Here is an 18669-nt window from a genome sequence, read left to right on the forward strand (position 1 = left end):
CACCTGTGCTATGTGAGCCCTCCAAGTCTGGCTCTAAGGCGGAGCACACTACCTGTTATCTGGGGAGGAATTTCAGAAAACAACGTTTTGAGTAGACCCTTTTGTGACAAAAGGCTCAAGGTTTCAAGATATTTTGATGCTCAACTTTGATCTTCTAGTTAAATTCTTTATGCCGTGGAATCCTCTGAGGCAGCCCTGGCCACAAGGAAAGGAAATAAAGACATTTGCCTTTGGTGGAGAGTGGTGCAAGGAAAGCAGAGAGGAAACTTGCCCTAGAACTATGGCTGCCTAGAGGCGTCAAAGACACAGGAAGACACCAGAAACAGGAAAAATGGGCAGGGAACTCAGGTCACATTGAAGATGATAAAAATGCAATTAACCCGAGCCAGGGTCCTCCGGCCCTCAGCAGTGACCTACCCTTTGGGTGTGTGGCTGTTTATCGGTTCTGGGCTAAGGACACAGGGCCAAGCATTTGCCTTTATTAATGTCTGCCTGCTGGCTGCAGGGTATGAGGTTGATGTGATGGGGGGTGGGGAGGGGGCGCACGCAGTAAGGTCTTCTTTGAATGATTTATAAAGTGCAATTCAGAAGCCTTCACTTTGCCTGCATCCAGGGTATTGACCGTATATAAATCCATGATCTTAAATGTTCTGGGGCTTTGAGGCAAGTCTCAAATCCAGGGGAGGGGGCGTGGGAAGAATCAGGCTCGAACTTTAAATGAGGACGTTCCGGTTTACAGGCTATGGATGTGGAGGTCCTGGGTGTTGAATGATGAGATGTAGAAGCTACTGAGAACAGTAATAAACATCTTAGGTCAACGACATGTTTTCCAACTATTTAAATTCACTAATTAAAATCAGCCTCATTCATAAAGGCATTTGGGTGAGGTTAGTTTCTCCTGCTGGTTGCTTATACCCCATTATAACACACATCATTGTCTCCCATTCACAGGAACCTTGTCTGTTTTGTTCATTGCCCTGTCTCCAGTTTATACAAGGATGCCCGTGCACACCTGGCGATACCTGGTACTCAATAAATATTTGTTGAAGAAAATGAATGTGCACAAAAAACAAAGGAGGAACCATGCCTAACCTCATACAAAGAAAATAGCTTCTTCCTTCGCCAAAACCCACCCTTGTTCTTTTTAATTGCCTGGCTTCAACTGTCCATCAAAGGTAGGTAGAAAGCGAAGTCTCTGACTCCATGAACACGTGCATAATGCGTGCCCCGCAGGGGTCCGCCGGGCGGGGACTTCGCTCCTCACTGTTTATTTGCTATTGCCTGTACCTAACGCAACGTTACCATGGGGAAATCATGGCTGCAGGTTCAACTTTTCAGTTGTTCGAGTTGCCGAGGTGTTTCTTTTCCTTAAAACACTCCCAAAGCAAAGCACCCGCAGCGTCGGGGAAGGGACGTCAACCGGGTCAAAGAACTGGGCATGCGCAGATGCCCCCGTGTTGACTTGGGCGAGGAGAACCGCGGCAAGTGAGGGCACAGCGGGCTGCTCCGCCGCCCAACATCTGGCGGAGCCGGCGGAGAGGAGAGCCGTTAGTTTTTATTCTTCTTAGCATCATGTTCAATTGGCCATGAAAGCAGGAATGGTGCGATTGAATTACAAGCGGGCTGAAGTATTAAATAACAGTCTAGCAGGTAGTCAAGGCGTCTGGCTGGATTCTAATAGGCGAAGCAGACTTGGAAAACAAGACGTGGAAAAGACAACATCCTCTTTGCTAAAAATTCGCCTCATTCGACCCTGGGAGGTGGGGCCGTGGGGTTTGCACCTCTTTTCGAAGAGGCGATTCCCCTGGAAAACAGGGTGTTTCCTTTGGAAGGGGGGTCGTCGCTTCCTTAAATGCCAGTGGGATCCAGGAGAGGGGCCAGGTGGGACGTTTTATTGTCGATTCTTGTTTTCTTGCCTGTGGCTTTTCTGTCTGACTTTCCCCACATTCTCCTTCACGTCCAGACCTTGGACAGCTAGCTTGTTCCACGGGGATGTTACATTCGAGCTAGTTTCAGAGCCACCGTCAATGCGTCGGGCAGGAGAGAGAGACTCGCCTTGCCAACTCAAGGAAGGCAGAAAAGCCACTGTCCAAATCACCCTTTAGTCAGGCCCCTCTTTATACTGGGTGAGTGGGAAGTTCAACCCTGGTTATTTTGGGGGGCATGTTCCCAGAGGTGTTTAACTCGGAGGGGACAAGCAAGCCCTGGTTTATAGCGTTTGCTGATTTCTGTGACATAAGCATTCCCTTTGTGGCTGCCAATGTGATGTGAGTGAATGCGGAGCTGGGAAGAAACGTGCAGTAGTCCCAACATATACTCTTCCCATCAGATAGAAATAACCTCAAGCGCATGGATAACAACAGGAAAATGTATGAAATCATTAGGAAATGATGAGTTTTGAGTTTCTATTGCCTTTGTTTTAATATCATATATTTAATTGTAAATTTATACAATTTAATTTTTAACAATAGCTGTGTTTGATAATTGGCTTGCAAATTTCCTGAAAATTTAGCAATTGGTTCTGGTTACAGGTGGGCTCACCACTGCTTGTTGCCCTCCTTGGGCTGGGTTGGGTGAGGCTTGGTACCTGGGACTTAACACAGCTCCAAGCATCTCCTGGTACCTCTCCTCTCGGCTCTTGTCTACTCTAGAGAAGATTGTGGAAATTCTCAGTTCTCAGGCTCTAGAGATTCTGGTCTGTACTTGTAGCCGGGGATCTTGTTTAGAATCATCCACCTCAAGGCTGATAATATTCAGCTGTTAAGGACTCACATGGTCTTCATGGCTGTGTATGGCCAGGGTCTGTTCTGGGTGATTGATGCCACGGCATGCAGATGGTTCTGTATTTCGTACCTCCCCTCTGATCCAGGTTCCGTCTGCACCGTTCCTTCTGACGCCTGGAATATCCTCCAGGTGCAACCATGGAGCCGAGCACAAATCCCGTTGGGAGGCCCATCTTCAGCCATGATGCTGTCCCCACTCTGATAACTCCTGGCTTCCTGACCCTACGTCTTCCCTGTCCCTGGGGCGTTAGGCTTCCCAAGGCATCAGCCTCCGAAGCCCTCCAGCCTGTTTTCAAACACTGTGGAGGCCAATGTGTCCACAACTAACAGGAGAGTCCTTGCGGGTCCTAGCTCTCAGTTCTCACAGCCACATCGTTCACATGCCACCCTCGAGTTTGGCTTCATGTGAGACGCTGAGACTGAGGCCCATCAGCCCCCTTAAGCCTGGAACGTTCTCTGCAGCATTATCTCGACCTTGGCTATTATATTCCTGTGGCCAGTCTGTCAGAGAATACCTCAGACTGACTGGCTTAAACAACAGACTTTTTCTCCCAGTTCGGGAGGCTGGAAGCCCAAGATTAAGGTGTCAGTAGGGTTTGTTTCTCCTGAGGTTTCTCTCTCCTCCACCTGCAGAGGGCACCTTCTCACTGTGTCCTGGCATGGCCTTTCCTCTGTGAATTTATATTCCTGGTGTCTCTTCTTCTTATAAGGACACCATTCCTATTGGTAGGGCCCTAACATTATGGCCGCATTTAACTTTAATTACCTCTTTAATAGTCCTGTCTTCAAATACAGTCACATTGGGGGGTTAGGTCTTCAAGATAAGAATTTAAAAGGGACACAATTCAATTCATAACAACTATTGAGTACTTGGAATATGTTTGGCCCAAACATACGTGCTCTAAGGGTAAAATACACTTGGGTTTTTCATCATCATTTTTCAACCCTTTTCATCATGTGTTCAGAGCAGAATGTAAAGTGTCTCATTAATACCTTTTTCTTACCGATTACATGTTGAATGATAATACCTTGGGTATATTGGCTTAAGTAAAACATATTATTAGAATTACTTTCACCAGATTCACTTACTTTTTTCAGTGCGGCTACCGATGGCTTGCGTTATGTTTCTGCTAGACAGTGGGTGCCCAGAGACCCTCCAGAGCTGACACGGCCATTCCTCCCGTGGTCAATGCGAGATATCATTCTCTGGGGTCCTGTCTTGACCCTGCCCTTAGTCCCTTTCACCCTTTCCTTCTCCCGCCTTCTTTGCCCTCACCTTCCCGCCTCCTGTGGGACTCAGTCCTCCAGTTCCATCAAGTTGTGCTGGGGGACAGGTCAAGGGTGGGGGTGTGGCTGGGCAGTGGGGGAGGAGGAGCTTCCAGATGGTGGAGATGGAGAAAGGAAACATCTCGCTGTGATTTGCACTGTGGTCTGGCTCCGAGTGAGAGACGCTCAGATAAACAGACCTTCCACGCTGCCTGCATTACCCCCCTGGGCACAGCCTTGTGCATTTTTTGCTAAGAGAGCCTCCACATCTCACTCTGCCTTGAGTTGCTTGGCCCAGAGCCCTGTAATGATCCCACCTTGGATCCTTCCAGCTCCTGGGGAGGAGTTAAGGGGAGAGGAAAACGAATCCCCTCTCACCTCCTGGGGATGAATCGAATATGGCCCAGTTCTAAGTTTGCTCCCATTATCATGGAGGGAAGGGCTGGGTGGGCTGGGAAGGACACTGTATTAAGGCCACACAGGGGCATTTCACCTGGTGCTTCTAACAGCCTCCCTTTATAATCATTTCACAGGTGAGGACCCAGAGACTTGGGGAGGTTAAGTGAGTCCTCCAGTGTCACCAGCGGGCAGGTTGCAGGGCCAGTACTGAGACCGAGCCTGCCCGACTCTCAGCTACCATGCTGTAGACCCAGAGTGAAAAGAAAAGACTTTTGGAGAATACAGGGACTCTCTTGAATTGGATTCAGGTCCAGGCAGGAAAGCAGAGGGGATTCTAGGCAGGGGATTGGCACGCACAGGAGTGGGGACAGAAGTCTGGTACAGGAACTCTTTGAAAAGTCCAACCAGGAGATGCATCCTTACAGGGTTACCCTCCTGTAAGTCAGGGTTGGGGCGGGGCACTGGGACTTGGCAACGACTTGTGGGCGCCACCCCGTAGCCTGATCATCCCCGACAGGCTGTGTGTGGGTTATTCCATGCGGGGCTCACCCACCGGCTTCGCATCAGGTCTTTTTTGAGGTTTATTATTTCCTTCTCCATATACTGGATGCTCTTCACTGGCTTCTCTGGGACCTGATGGGAAGCCAAGAAGTAAAAGAAAAACATGTTAGTACCACCGTTACCAGTGGAACCAGGCTGCAGGGGGCTCGCGTGTTCACCTGAGGTCTCTGATCAGGCTGGAGGGGGCTGGGCAGCCCAGCGTCCTTTCTACACCAGCGAGGGGCCATGTGGGACAGTGGAAATAGCCAGGGCTTTGGAGACAGGCAGCCCTGAGCTCTGATCCTGGTTCTGTCCGGTGACTAGCTGTGTGACCTTGGACAAATTACTCAACCTCTCTGGTCCTCAGTTTCATCAGCAGAATGGGGGACTAATTCCTACCGTGTTGTGACAATGAAATTAATTGCCAAATTCCTGACTCATAGCAAGCATCTGAAAAATGAGGCTTCTATTATTACTACTATCTTCAAAGAAAAAGTGATCTCAGGGTGCCTTGTTGAATTGGTCAAGCTTCACTAGGACTGGGACTTCTTGTAACATTTCCTTTATTATTTAAACCAGTTTCAATTGGCTTTTCTGTTTCCTGCAACCATAAAACTCTTTAAAATGCGCTCCCCGGCATGCCAGGGCAGTCTAGTCCTCTTACCCCCTCTCACTTCCCCTCTGGAGACATCAAAATCAGGTGCCCCCTGTCCTGGTGCATTTTGTAGTGAAGGCAGGGGGATTGGCCATGTTGAGCTCGAGCAGGTAAATCAGATTGCCTCTCTTCCTCATCCTTTTAAGCACCCCGCTCACTCTTTCCTTCAGGACCAGAGTGACTTTCTTAAAATATATTGTGAATGAAACATACTTGTGAGCAAAAAACACACACACACACTCACATTTCCTCACCAGGTAACTTGAAAATATGTGATCAAAACCCTGCTTGATGTCATAGCCATGTGCCCATCACTCTCATAAACGGCTCCTTTCACCCTCCTCAGGAAGAAACAACAACGCTGTCCACATTTCAGGCACCGTTCTCCCCCTCCCCCCCACACACAATTCCCACCTCATTTTAGTTGCCTGTGCACCAGAAATTCACATTATTGGAACAGAGTGAATTTGTATTGACCTAATCGGTGCCGAACAATCTAGAGCAGCAAAGCTGAATTGTGCCCTCAACTTGACACAACACTTTAGCAGGACAGGAGCCTCCCCACACGCCCCGCAATTATGTCTGCATTTCGCTGGATTCTCAGGAAACCATCTTCATTATGACCATCGTTTAATTGCAGTGGTAATAAGCTGGCAGTAATAATTGGCTTTGAGTGAGGGCAGTCTGCTTGTCAGGGCATTTACAAACACCATTTGATATGGACACAAGTCAGAATTTACAGAGCCTCCACGAATCCCTTCAGATGGCAGTACCACCATATGGGTGACAAGCCTTAGAAAGACATTTCCTTTGACCCAGCAGCTCCAGTTCTAGCCAAGGAAATGATGCATAGGGATGAAAAGGCATCTGTGAGCATGTCTATAATGGCTTTGTGAACAATAGTGCACAACATCTCCATGTGAGCAGTAGCGGGGGAGGGGTGTAAATCACAGTCCCTCCAGACAGCGGTATGTGATGCATTCGAATTTGGTGCTAGTATTTATTGTGGCTATCGACGTCCATGTTACAAAATATAAAGTACTTAGATCATAGAGAGTTTTAAGACTTACATTTATAAAAATCAATAGAAATTTCTAAAACTTTGTATAACCTGACATAAATTACATTTTAAAACATCGATAGATGGCAAAGTTTATGCTTAATTATAAAACAAGCTGGAAGGAAATATAACAAACTGTCAATAGCAATATTATCTCAGGGCATTTGAATTATACATAAATAATAATTTTTAACTTGGGGTTATCTTTTTTCCCTAATTTTAAACTAATTTACATATATGACTTCTGTAGTAAAATAATAGTGTTTTTCATGTTTATAAAGCAATTCTGACTAATTCTACCAATATAAGCAAAATGTGATTTTTCAATGCTATTTTAAGTTGAGTAATCTAAATGTCTGAAATGATGAAAGTTAATAGTTTATTTTAATGCACTGTATTAAGCACACTGCAGGGTCTAGGCAGGAAATCAGAGCTCATGCGGGTAGTTCAATACAGGGCATTTAACTTAGGGGAGCAGGAGTGCAAGAGCTGAAAAGCCAAGTTAGTGATGGCAAGGTAAGCTCGAGATTAGCAAAGAAGGACGGTTCTACCCTCTCCTGGGAAGCCAGCTGGAAAGGGGGCTGGGAAATGTGTTACAGGGACCAGCCCCCTGTGGGGAGCAGGAAATGGAAATGAAGGTCAGAAACAAATGATTATGGTGATAGTTTATGCAAATACTTGGCTTCCGGTGCTGACCAGCTACTTTGGGACGATCTAGCTGGTTCTCCCTTTGCAGATGGTAACTTTGTGTATTCCTTATCTTTTGATCCTAAGCCCGAGACCCCCAGAATTTTCCATGGCTTAGATGCATATCCAGAATTCTTCCTCCCCACTCAGTCCCCTCAAAATCATTAACGAAACCCACGTGTCTAGGGAATCCAGGACCCTCCTATTCCTGCCTGCTTCTTTCCCGAGAAGTGTTGGGTACTGCAGATCTGTGTGGACCACCTCCTCTGGCATCAGAACTTTCGTGTTCTAGGCCTCACACCCTTCTGTCCTGATTGCTGATAAACAACCTGGTGCTAAATATTTCCTCCCTGACACTGATGAATGTGTCTCCCGACCCAGGTTCAACTCTACATTTAAGATTGTATTTTGGTTATGAAACTAGCTAATGAACATGGTAGAAAAATCAGGAAAAGATAAAAACTTAGGAGAAAATAAAAGCCGAGTACAACCCCATCACCATCTCTTTGATGTCCTTGATCTTGCTCTCTGTGACTGCTCCCCGCCAGCAGGCTTTCCTAGGAGCCTTCGTAATGCAGCTGACTTGAATGTTCTGGCCTTGCTTCCCCTGGGAGTGCCATTGGCCCTGAGAGCGAACCGTTTTTCCAATGCTTTGCAAAGCGTGGGGGATGCCTCCATTTTTTATTTCTGGGAAAACAGAGTTGAATCTCTGGCCTGTCTGCCTTTTTTCTACAGCAGATGGCTTTTCTCTGACCCATCTGCCAATGGGTCTTGGGAGCAGGACTGTGAGAAATACCAGGTGTTCAGTCAGGAGTCAGGGTAAACACTGATGTATGTGTGTGTGTGTGTGTGAATGGGGGGTGGCGGGGGGAGGGAGGAGAGAGCGCAGACAGACTCATAGTGAAGACTTCGGTGGGGATGATTTGGGGGGCAGGTGTATTCACATTTAATATCCATGTGCTGGGCCCTAATGTGGCTCAGTGGTTAAAGTGTCAGGCTGAGCACCAGGGACATGGGGTCAACTCCCACTCAAGGGCATGTACCTGGGTTGCATGTTTGACCCACAGCCTTAGGGCATGTGCAGGAGGCAACCAATTGGTGTGTCTCTTTCACATCGATGTTTCTCTCTCTCTTCCTCTCTCCCATTCTCTCTAAAAATCATTGTAAAAAGTAACCTCGGGTGAGGATTAACAACAATAACAAAAAATCTCATGTGCTGGAACTGTTTAAATAGTAGCATCTGGAAGCGACTTGGTGGAACGTGACGGCTGAGAAGTGGGAGGTGACAGGAATACAGGGAACGAGCTTGCTTTGTTGTCTGAAAGACTCAGGTTGGCATCCCGGCTCTGCCACTTAGGTGTTGAATCATCGCAGGCAAGTTACGTACATACCTCCCTGAGTCTGTTTCCCCACCTGTGAAATGGTGCTAAGGCTGTCCTACCAGTAACATTATTGTTCATCCATGTGCCATACAGGATCCCAAGTGCATGAGTCCATTTAGACCTTGCCGTATTATTCTTCCCATTTCATAGAGGAGCAACCTGAGGCTTCAAACGGTGAAAACACCATGCTATTAGTAAGAGGCTGAGTCTGGATTTGAACTCAAATTCCAGTGACATCAAAGCACGTGTTCGTGATTCTAGCTCATTCTGCCCCCGCCGCATCTTGCATAGTGGGGGCGAAATAAGGGAGAGCAGTTGCCATATTACCTCCAAAGCATGCCCACTGAATTTTAGTCACAAACATTTTTATATGACAGAAAATCAAGATGATTTGCCGAAGGTCATGGCCGGAAAGCCAATCTCTTAAATATCTGTGGTTCTCTTTTCTTTTATGAAAAAATGTTCCCAACCCTTTGTTATTTCTTATAATATGATCTACTTCCTAGAATCAGATTGAGATGGAAATGAATTCCTGCTAAATGTACTTGGGCTGATACAGACATCAGGGGAACAGCTGGGAGGTTCTGTCGAGTGGTGAGGGGGAAGGGAGGAGCAGGCAGTAGGATGAACACATTTCAGAGCATTATGGAGAGGCAGTTAAGAACGAGGTAGAGAGTGGGTACACTCCATGGCGAGAATGACACGTGAGCCCATGGCTTGCACACCGATAGATCCTTAAGCTTTTGTTGGTGTCATGGTAGTGATGGGCACTTCCCTTCAGGGAGAGTGAAGGTTCTTTGTCATAAAGATGTAAGGCAGGTACCTACCTATTCACACGCAGACCCTCCAAGCTGAAATATGATGAAGTATGCTATTGAATTATTTTTTTTAAATTTTAATCCTCACCTGAGGATATGGTTTTGTTGATTTGAGAGAGAGAGAGAGGAAGAGAAGGGTGGGGGTGGGAGGGGAGAGAGAGAGAAACATTGATTAGTTGCCTCCTGTTAATTGCCCTGACCGGGGGTTGACTGGGATTGAACGCGAGATCCTATCATCTATCCGAGTATCAGTGTGGTATACCCCACCATCAAAGGGACCTTTAACTCTTACAAAACACTTCCCATATCTGTCACCAGCAACGTCCACTCTGGTGGAGAATGCCCCACCATGAGAGCAGCTGAGAGCGGCTCGCCTTGGACGGGGTGAGAGACTGGGGGAGGGAGCATTGTTTCCATTGTTTTACTTAATCCTCATGCCAACCTTGATGAGCTATCCTCATTCCTAGTTTATTGAAAAGGAAATCCAGGATCTGAGAGGTCAAGCCACTTATTCAAGCTCACACAGGTAGTAAGAGGTGGAGCTCATTAGCTTGTGTTCCTCGACACCCTCCCCCACCCTTATCTAACCCAGGGGCCAGCAAACTATGGCCTGTTGCTGGTCTTTGTAAAGTGGAGTTTCACTGGAATATGGTCACTCCCATTCATTTACTGTTGTGAACCCAGGAGATCCAGTTTCCATCCATAAATGAGGGGTGTGGACTAGAGACAGATGTCAGTCTGGTGGCCTCCATGACCTGTTCCATCTATGCAGTATTTATAATTATCGGCAATTCATTTCTACTTTAGAAATCATGATCTTTCACATTCACACCCAGCCTTCTAGCTGTGCAACCTGAAAAGTTTCAGAAAATGTGGCGTGCGCCGGCTTCTTTGTGAGCGGGGTGGGCTGTGGAACGAGGGGATGCCAAGTCTCCTAACTTGACAAGTTGTTGTGGAATTGCTACACATCAGCACTGTGCTAAGCATTTTGTGCCACCGGCCTCACTTGCTTCTTTCAGACAGTGGTTAATAGACCCATTTTACAGAAGGAGAAATGGAAGAAGCACAGAGGATGTTATCCTAGGTCCCATAGCTGGTCAGCTGTCAGAGCCAAGACTAGAATCCTGTTGTGATGGTTAATTTTGAGTTTCAACTTGACTGGGACACGGAGCAGTCATGTGTTTTGTCGAATGGGTATTTCTCTGAGCATGTCTTTGGAGGAGTTTAACCTTTAAATTGATAGACTGAGTAGAGCAGATTGTCCTCGCCGATGTGGGTGGGCCTCATCCCATCAGTCAAAGGGCTGAATAGAGCAAAAGGCTGCTCCCAATAAGAGGGAAGCTCTCTTGCCTGACAGCCTTTGCGCTAGGGCATCAGTTTCCCCCTGCCTTCAGACTTGACTGAAACATTGACTCTTCCTGGGTCTTGAGCCCGCCAGTCTTCAGACCGGAACTTACACCACCCGCTCTCCCGCTCTCCAGTTCGACAATAGCAGATCTTGGGACTTGTGAGCCTTCGGAATCACATGAACCAATTCTTTATAATACATCTCTTTATGTCTAAGTCTATATGCATCCCATTGGTTCTGTTTCTCTGAAGGAGTCCCCTTGTATTTAGAACTTGGGTCCTCAACTATTTAGCCTCCCAGAAAATACAGTCTTTCCCACCAGTCCTTCGTGTCAGAGGGAAAGGCACTATTCTATTGTGTGTTTTTTCTTAAATCCTCCCTGTTTTCTAAGGTGGTGATTGGTTTGTGGAGAGGGAAGATGAGTGTGAAGGACGGGCACTGGAGAAGCACAAAGAGAGGATGAATGGTCCCAGTTAGTAAAGGCGACTTGTGTATTATGCAGGGTGTGCAGGGAGCCTTGGGGACGGGGAGGGAGGAGCTGACGGGGGTTGGGTGTGTGTGTGTGTGTAAAAAAGTTTAAAGGACTGTTTTATTGGTTTTTCTTCCATGGGAGGCAGTGTGACCCTCCCCTCTATCTCTTCCCAGAAACTTGCAGTGAAATCTACATCACACACTGGCGTTTTGGGAATGGGAATTGTGCTTTGAGGGCCCTGATGAGGTGTGAGCCAGGGGTGGAGGGACAGGCGCAGGGGGAGACTAGGATGTGGATTCGGAGTCCAGGCCCCCGTGTGACATCAGGTCAGACATGTTCTCTGTACCTCAGGGCTCCCACCTGGCACCTGCCCAGTCTCACCTAATGTCTGTGAGGGAACTAAGAGGCATGCTTGGTGCACAGGTTTTGTGAACCTAACATGCCAAGGCAGTGTGTCCCTGTCCTTGTCCCTATATCAGGAGTCTCTGGGCTTTTTAAAAGACGGAATCACAAATTACAAATGAAAAACGTAGCATGAGAGGAATTACAAAAATATTCCCAAGTAAACTAATTAAAGGCAGATTAATTAAGGCTATCAAGAACCCCCAAGATAGACAGCAATGGTAGTGATGCAGCAATGTAACAGTAGGTGGCACTAGATGCCATAGCTTTCAATCAAGTCCGGCTTTCCCACCTCTCATGGAAATGAAAATTAGCTACCAGCCTCAGGGAGCCCCCTTTAGCTCTGGGATTGACCAACAGCCAATGTGCTATCCACCCAGTTTAAAACAAGAGAAAAAGAGACATAGAGAAACTTGGATCAAATGCATTAACCTCATAAGCTCTTTTGAAAGACTGCTATGCCAGGCAGGCAGTCCAGCTGTTGGGCACCCGTAGGCAATGGAAATCCACAAGGGCTGCTGCTCAAAGTCCTGGAGGAGTTGCAGGACGCCGGCCCCGGCTGTGGCCACCGCCTTGCCAGCCGTGCTTCTGTTTAATAACCACAACAGTGCCTGACTCTTCAGCACCTCCCGTGCGTCTAGAAATGCGCTAGGCTAGAGATGGCAAATGGACTCCAACTCCAGTGCCTGCTTCAATCCACCCATCAGCAGCGTTGGCTGTCTGGAGCCTCCTGCAGTCCAGCCTCCTCGGAAAAGGCTCTTTGGTTGATTCGCAATGTCAATCATGGCAACTCAATGTCTGCCATGGCCCCAGGAAGGAAAGCAGTTCATGACATACACCCGGGCTGGGCACTTCACCTGCCTTTTCTCATCGAATCCTCATGACCACCCCAAACTGTCAGTGTTGTAATTATTCTTCTTCCCATTTTTTAAAATGTTTTCTGATTCAGGAACCTGAGACCCTTATTAGTTAGATAACTTGCCTGAGGTCAGCCAGTCCAGTTCACTGTAGGGCTCCCTGTATTACCTTTCACACAAGTGACTCCCTTTCTTGAAAGGGAGACAAGCTCCTTGGCGATTCATCCTAGAGAAACGAAACAAGTCGGGACCCAAGAAAGCCAGTCTCATTCTGTAGTGTTGGGTCAGGAGTTAGAGCCCACGTGGCTCCAGCATCCCTCTCCCGGAAAGAAGATACTAGTAAAGTCGACTTCTTTGCAGAATTCACGCGAACCCTCTGAAGGTCCGGAGAAACGCAGCCTCCCACGGGTTAATAACTGTCCACTCCATCACCACCTGAGGAGCAGGAGCAGATCCCGGCTAAGCCGGTGGTGCAGGGGGAAGAGCCGAGAAACAGAAGATCTGCTGGGGGCTTGAGTTCCTCTTGGAATGAGCCTCCATGTGACCCCGAGGCTGCTGTGATATTTATTCCATGATGCTGCCTGCGGGATGCCATTTGGTGTCCAGTGACATGGACCATGCCATGAGCCTGGGATGGGCAAGACCAGCTCGACTCTTTCTTTTTAAAAAAATATATTTTTACTAGAGGCCTGGTGCACTGATGGGGGGCATGGCCTGCGGGGATCGGCCTGCTGTGGGAACACCACTCATCCTGGTCAGCTGAGTAACTGTGGACCTGCCCTGAGCGGCTGTGGATCCACCCTCTGAGCGGCTGTGGATGGCCCTCTGTGCGGCTGCTCCCACTGTGGGAGTGCACTGACCACCAGGGGGCAGCTCCTGCATTGAGCGTCTGCCCCCTGGTGGTCAGTGTGCATCATAGTGACTGGTCGACCAGTTGTTCTGGTCATTCCGCCGTTCGGTCGCTGGGCTTTTATATATATAGATTGATTTCAGAGAGGAAGGGAGAGAGAGATAGAAACATCCATGATGAGAGAGAGAATCATTGATCGGCTGCCTCCTGCACGCCCCCTACTGGAAATCGAGCCGCAACCTGGCATGTGCCCTTGACTGGAATCGAACCCGGGACCCCTCAGTCCGCAGGCTGACGCTCTATCCACTGAGCCGAACCGGCCAGGGCTTGACTCTTTCTAAATTACCTACCGTGAGTTAGAAACTGGCTGCACTATGACAGGGAAAGGGAGCTCCCCGCCAGGAGGAGAAGTAGGAAACGTCACTCAGCTGCATGTGCCGGCATCAAACCACCGTGGCTCGCCTGAGCGGAACAGACGTGGAGGGAGAAGTGTTTCCAACAGAGGGGGCGGGAGGGCCTGGAGCGGAGAGGACGCGGGCAGGGGTGGCGATGGCGTCGGACACAGGAAGCAGCATCCTAAGGCTGGTCATGCTGCTGAAAAGCCGTCAGAAGCCACTTCAGCGAAATAAGCTTAAAGACGAGGGCCCGAGCTAAGGACCAGAGATGAAGCCTTCAGCTTCATGTCATTTCATTTTTCTTGAACAGGTAGCATTTTCATGTGGTTTAAAAACACACAAAAGGGTATGCAGGTTTTAAAAAAAGATACGCTTTTATTCATTTTTACAGAGAGGAAGGAGAGGGAGGAGAACCGGCCTGTGAGCGTGGAACTCACTGTGATGTGTCACCATTTCTCTGTCCCTGGAGGAAGGACGCGTTCCCAGGGTGTGGCCCCCTCTGGTGGCCTGGCTGCTGCCTGAGGGTCACCGGAGCGGGCACAGGGCGGGGCTGTGAGCACAAGGCTCTGTATTCCCAAGGTTAAAAGAGAACCGAGCAGCGCCCATTAAACGTGTTTCTGTTGCTGTATTCAGCTTCCCTCTTTATGATTCTCATCGTCGTATTTTTCTCTCATAGTCTATTTTTAACATAAAGTTCAAAACCACTGATTTAAGCAGCTATTACGTGCACGTTGTAAATTGTGTTTTCTCTCTTCTCCAAACCCCAGCCGTGCGATGCGCTCGGGGAGTGTGACCTTGTCACGCTGTAGCTCTGGTCTCTGGCACAATCCCAACACCTCCGGAGCGGTTTCTTGGCATTTGTTGAGCGAGTGGATGACGGGGCGGAAACGAAGCTGTAGCATTCGGTGATTTTTAACTTTTAGACGCAACTCATTGACAAAGCCTGGAAAGCTGAATTGCGGGTCTGCAGCAGAATGTGGGTGTTCTCAACCCCGACGATGTAGACGTAGTCGAAGAGACACGCAGAGATGGATGAGGTCTGCAAAGTAGGGGCCAAAGATACTCTCTATGGCGAGCGGGACAAGAAACGCAAGTGTAACATAGTTGTTTTTTATTGTTTATTTTTAAGACTTTTTTGTTTTTAGTGCAGTTTTAAGTTCACAGCGAAATTGAGCAAAAAGTACAGAGTTCCAATATGCCCCCACCTTCACACATGACCAACCTCCCCCATTATCAACATCCCCCACCCGAGTGGTCCATTTGTTCCAATGGATGCACACTGTAACACTGTCACACTGACACACTGTCACACTGTCACACTGACACATTGTAACACTGTCACACTGTCACACTGACACACTGTCACACTGTCACACTGACACACTGTAACACTGTCACACCGACACACTGTAACACTGTCACACCGACACATTGTAACACTGTCACACCGACACATTGTAACACTGTCACACCGACACACTGTAACACTCTCACACCGACACACTGTCACACTGTCACACCGACACACTGTCACACTGTCACACCGACACACTGTAACACTGTCACACTGACACACTGTCACACTGACACACTGACACACTGTCACACTGACACACTGTCACACTGTAACACTGTCACACTGACACACTGTCACACTGACACATTGTAACACTGTCACACTGACACATTGTAACACTGTCACACTGACACATTGTAACACTGTCACACTGACACACTGTAACACTGTCACACTGACACACTGTCACACTGTCACACTGACACACTGTCACACTGTCACACTGTCACACTGACACATTGTAACACTGTCACACTGACACATTGTAACACTGTCACACTGACACATTGTAACACTGTCACACTGACACACTGACACACTGTAACACTGACACATTGTAACACTGTCACACTGACACATTGTAACACTGTCACACTGTCACACTGTAACACTGTCACACTGACACATTGTAACACTGTCACACTGTCACACTGACACATTGTAACACTGACACACTGACACACTGACACATTGTAACACTGTCACACTGACACATTGTAACACTGTCACACTGACACATTGTAACACTGTCACACTGACACATTGTAACACTGTCACACTGACACATTGTAACACTGTCACACTGACACATTGTAACACTGTCACACCGACACATTGTAACACTGTCACACTGACACATTGTAACACTGTCACACTGACACATTGTAACACTGTCACACTGACACACTGTCACACTGTCACACTGACACATTGTAACACTGTCACACTGACACATTGTAACACTGTCACACTGACACATTGTAACACTGTCACACTGTCACACTGACACAGTCACACTGTCACACTGACACACTGTAACACTGTCACACTGACACACTGTAACACTGTCACACCGACACATTGTAACACTGTCACACTGTCACATTGTAACACTGTCACACCGACACACTGTCACACTGTCACACTGACACACTGTAACACTGTCACACTGTCACACTGTAACACTGTCACACTGTAACACTGTCACACTGACACACTGACACATTGTAACACTGTCACACTGACACATTGTAACACTGTCACTGACACATTGTAACACTGACACACTGACACATTGTAACACTGTCACACTGACACATTGTAACACTGTCACACTGACACACTGTAACACTGTCACACTGACACACTGTAACACTGTCACACTGACACATTGTAACACTGTCACACTGACACATTGTAACACTGTCACACTGTTACACTGTCACACTGTCACACTGACACACTGCCATACCGAGTCCATGGTTTACAGCCGGGCTCCCTCTCCATGTACATTCTGTAGGTTTGGACAAATGTATACCGACATGTGTCTGTCATGATACGCCAACTGCCCTCATAAATATTTTGAAAAGTTACATAATTAGCCAGTGGAGGAACTTATATTTGGGTGGGGATGGGAGTTGGGGTGGGGATGTATAAGGATACAAAGAAACCAGGCCCTCTCGTCTTTCAGAACAGATGGTCACTAAATCTTAACTGTATAAACGGAGAAATTGAGGTAAAACTTAAATCATGTGGGTCCCTGGAAGAAATAATGAGAAGTGTTGGAAGTGGCCGCCTGGGGGTGGCATTGGGAGTAAGAAGTGGGCAAGGAAGAGGGACTCCTCTTTGGTAGAAGACTTCCCTGGCTATTTTTTCCTTTTTAACTTGTGTATGTTTTACATGATTTTTTTTAAAAAAAAGAAATTATAGGAATGTGAGAGTTCTAGTTGGAATTAAAATACAGAGCCCCACTTTCTTCCCATGAAAATTAACAAGCGTAAATATCCATTCTCATTTCGGAGTCAAGACAAAATTAATTTGGAAAAGAAAATACAGCCAGGGAGCAGAGCGAGCAACCTCAGGAAATTCAGGGAAATGTAATTGAGTAAGAATTATCTCTTTAATTACTTCTGACCAAATCAATAACGGCGCCAGAGGAGAAACCGCGGTCGCCACCAATGAGCATCAGGTTGCTGAGAAACTAATTGGGGTTCAGCCTTGTTTGGAAAAAGCCACCCGCCTCCCTTCTCATAGCTGGTAAACATGGCTCCCGGGGTGAGGAGAGACGGGAGGAGGCTGGTTTGCAGCGTGGGGGGTGGGGGAATAATAAGCTAAACCTGCTTATTATTGTTAATGTGACAGCCAGCCCGAACAGAGAGCCCTTCTTCCAAGACAGCAGGGGTGCCTGCCCCGGACGGGTCACATGCTCATGCTCATGTCGTCCTGGGGCCAAGCAGAGAGGGCGGGAGCCCAACACGCAGAGGCAGGGAGCGAGCGTCTGTGTTTGCAGAGCCCAGGACTCTGCAGGAACTGCAAGGTTTCTGTCAAACCACCTTGGATGTGCCTTAGGTGGGGAGGATCCTTGTCCCAAAGGGTCCTTGCTGGGCACACCTTCTAGATCTTTCTGAGACCTGGTACTTGGGATAGGTTAAGGTCCTATCTAGAGCTGGGATTCAGGTATGCCCCATCTGCCTTGCCTTGTGCAGACCTACCTACCCGACTCCATCAATGTTGGGGTCTCTTGACAATTGTTGGGGTCTTCTCACTTCCCTCTCACACTCTTGCTCCTGGTTCTCCTGCCCTTGGACTTGTCAGCGACTCCTCCCCGCTGTCAGGGCCTATCGGATGTGCTTTCATTCAAAAAAGGCTTCCTGAGCCCCCTGAGGGTGCCAGCCCAGCGCCCAGATACCCACCCCTTCCCAGCGCTCCTTCTGTCTCATGGGGCAGTCAGACAATTAAGCAAGTTACCAGACATGTTCCAGAGGCTGTGGTGGGCGTGGGCGTGGGGGCTGTGGACACTTCTAACCAAGCCAGGCAGAGGGGCTCAGGGACGAAGGAAGTGAGGTCTCTGACCACGCCGAGTCTGGAAGGACTAGGAGCGTCTAAAAGATGAGGAAGGAGGATGGTGTTGCAGGCAGAAGTAAGGGCCCGTGCAAAGGCCTGGAGGTGTCGTGAACTTGCGACTGAGGATGGCTCAGTCCCAGTGGAGCACACAGATGGGGCAAGGGCGGGGGGTGGAGAGGAGGGCAGGCAGGTACCATGGGCTGAAGCTACTAGTAGATGGACCTCTGGACGCTTGTCTACCCGAGACCATTTCTCTTTTGTGTAGGTTAGGCCACGCTGGATTGGGTTTTTCTATCATTGGCAACGAAAAGGGTGTTGATTGTGATTTTGTTAGT

At 48.0% G+C, this 18669-nt stretch overlaps 1 protein-coding gene and 1 long non-coding RNA gene across 2 annotated transcripts in view; one reads left to right on the forward strand and one right to left on the reverse strand.

Moving 5' to 3' along the window:
• The window catches only part of LOC129148060 (uncharacterized), a 116002-nt gene that overhangs the window by 63514 nt on the left and 33819 nt on the right, over positions 1–18669 (forward strand). The window contains exon 3 of the long non-coding RNA XR_008555245.1: positions 952–1175. This is a non-coding gene — a long non-coding RNA (uncharacterized LOC129148060). The remainder of the gene's footprint in view (positions 1–951; positions 1176–18669) is intronic.
• The window catches only part of CCDC60 (coiled-coil domain containing 60), a 98960-nt gene that overhangs the window by 48299 nt on the left and 31992 nt on the right, over positions 1–18669 (reverse strand). Inside the window, exon 2 of the mRNA XM_008142930.3 lies at positions 5002–5081. Coding sequence (XP_008141152.1) covers positions 5002–5081 — 80 coding nt within the window. The remainder of the gene's footprint in view (positions 1–5001; positions 5082–18669) is intronic.

This window comes from Eptesicus fuscus, chromosome 23 (assembly GCF_027574615.1).
Source record: "Eptesicus fuscus isolate TK198812 chromosome 23, DD_ASM_mEF_20220401, whole genome shotgun sequence".
Lineage (NCBI taxonomy): Eukaryota > Metazoa > Chordata > Mammalia > Chiroptera > Vespertilionidae > Eptesicus > Eptesicus fuscus.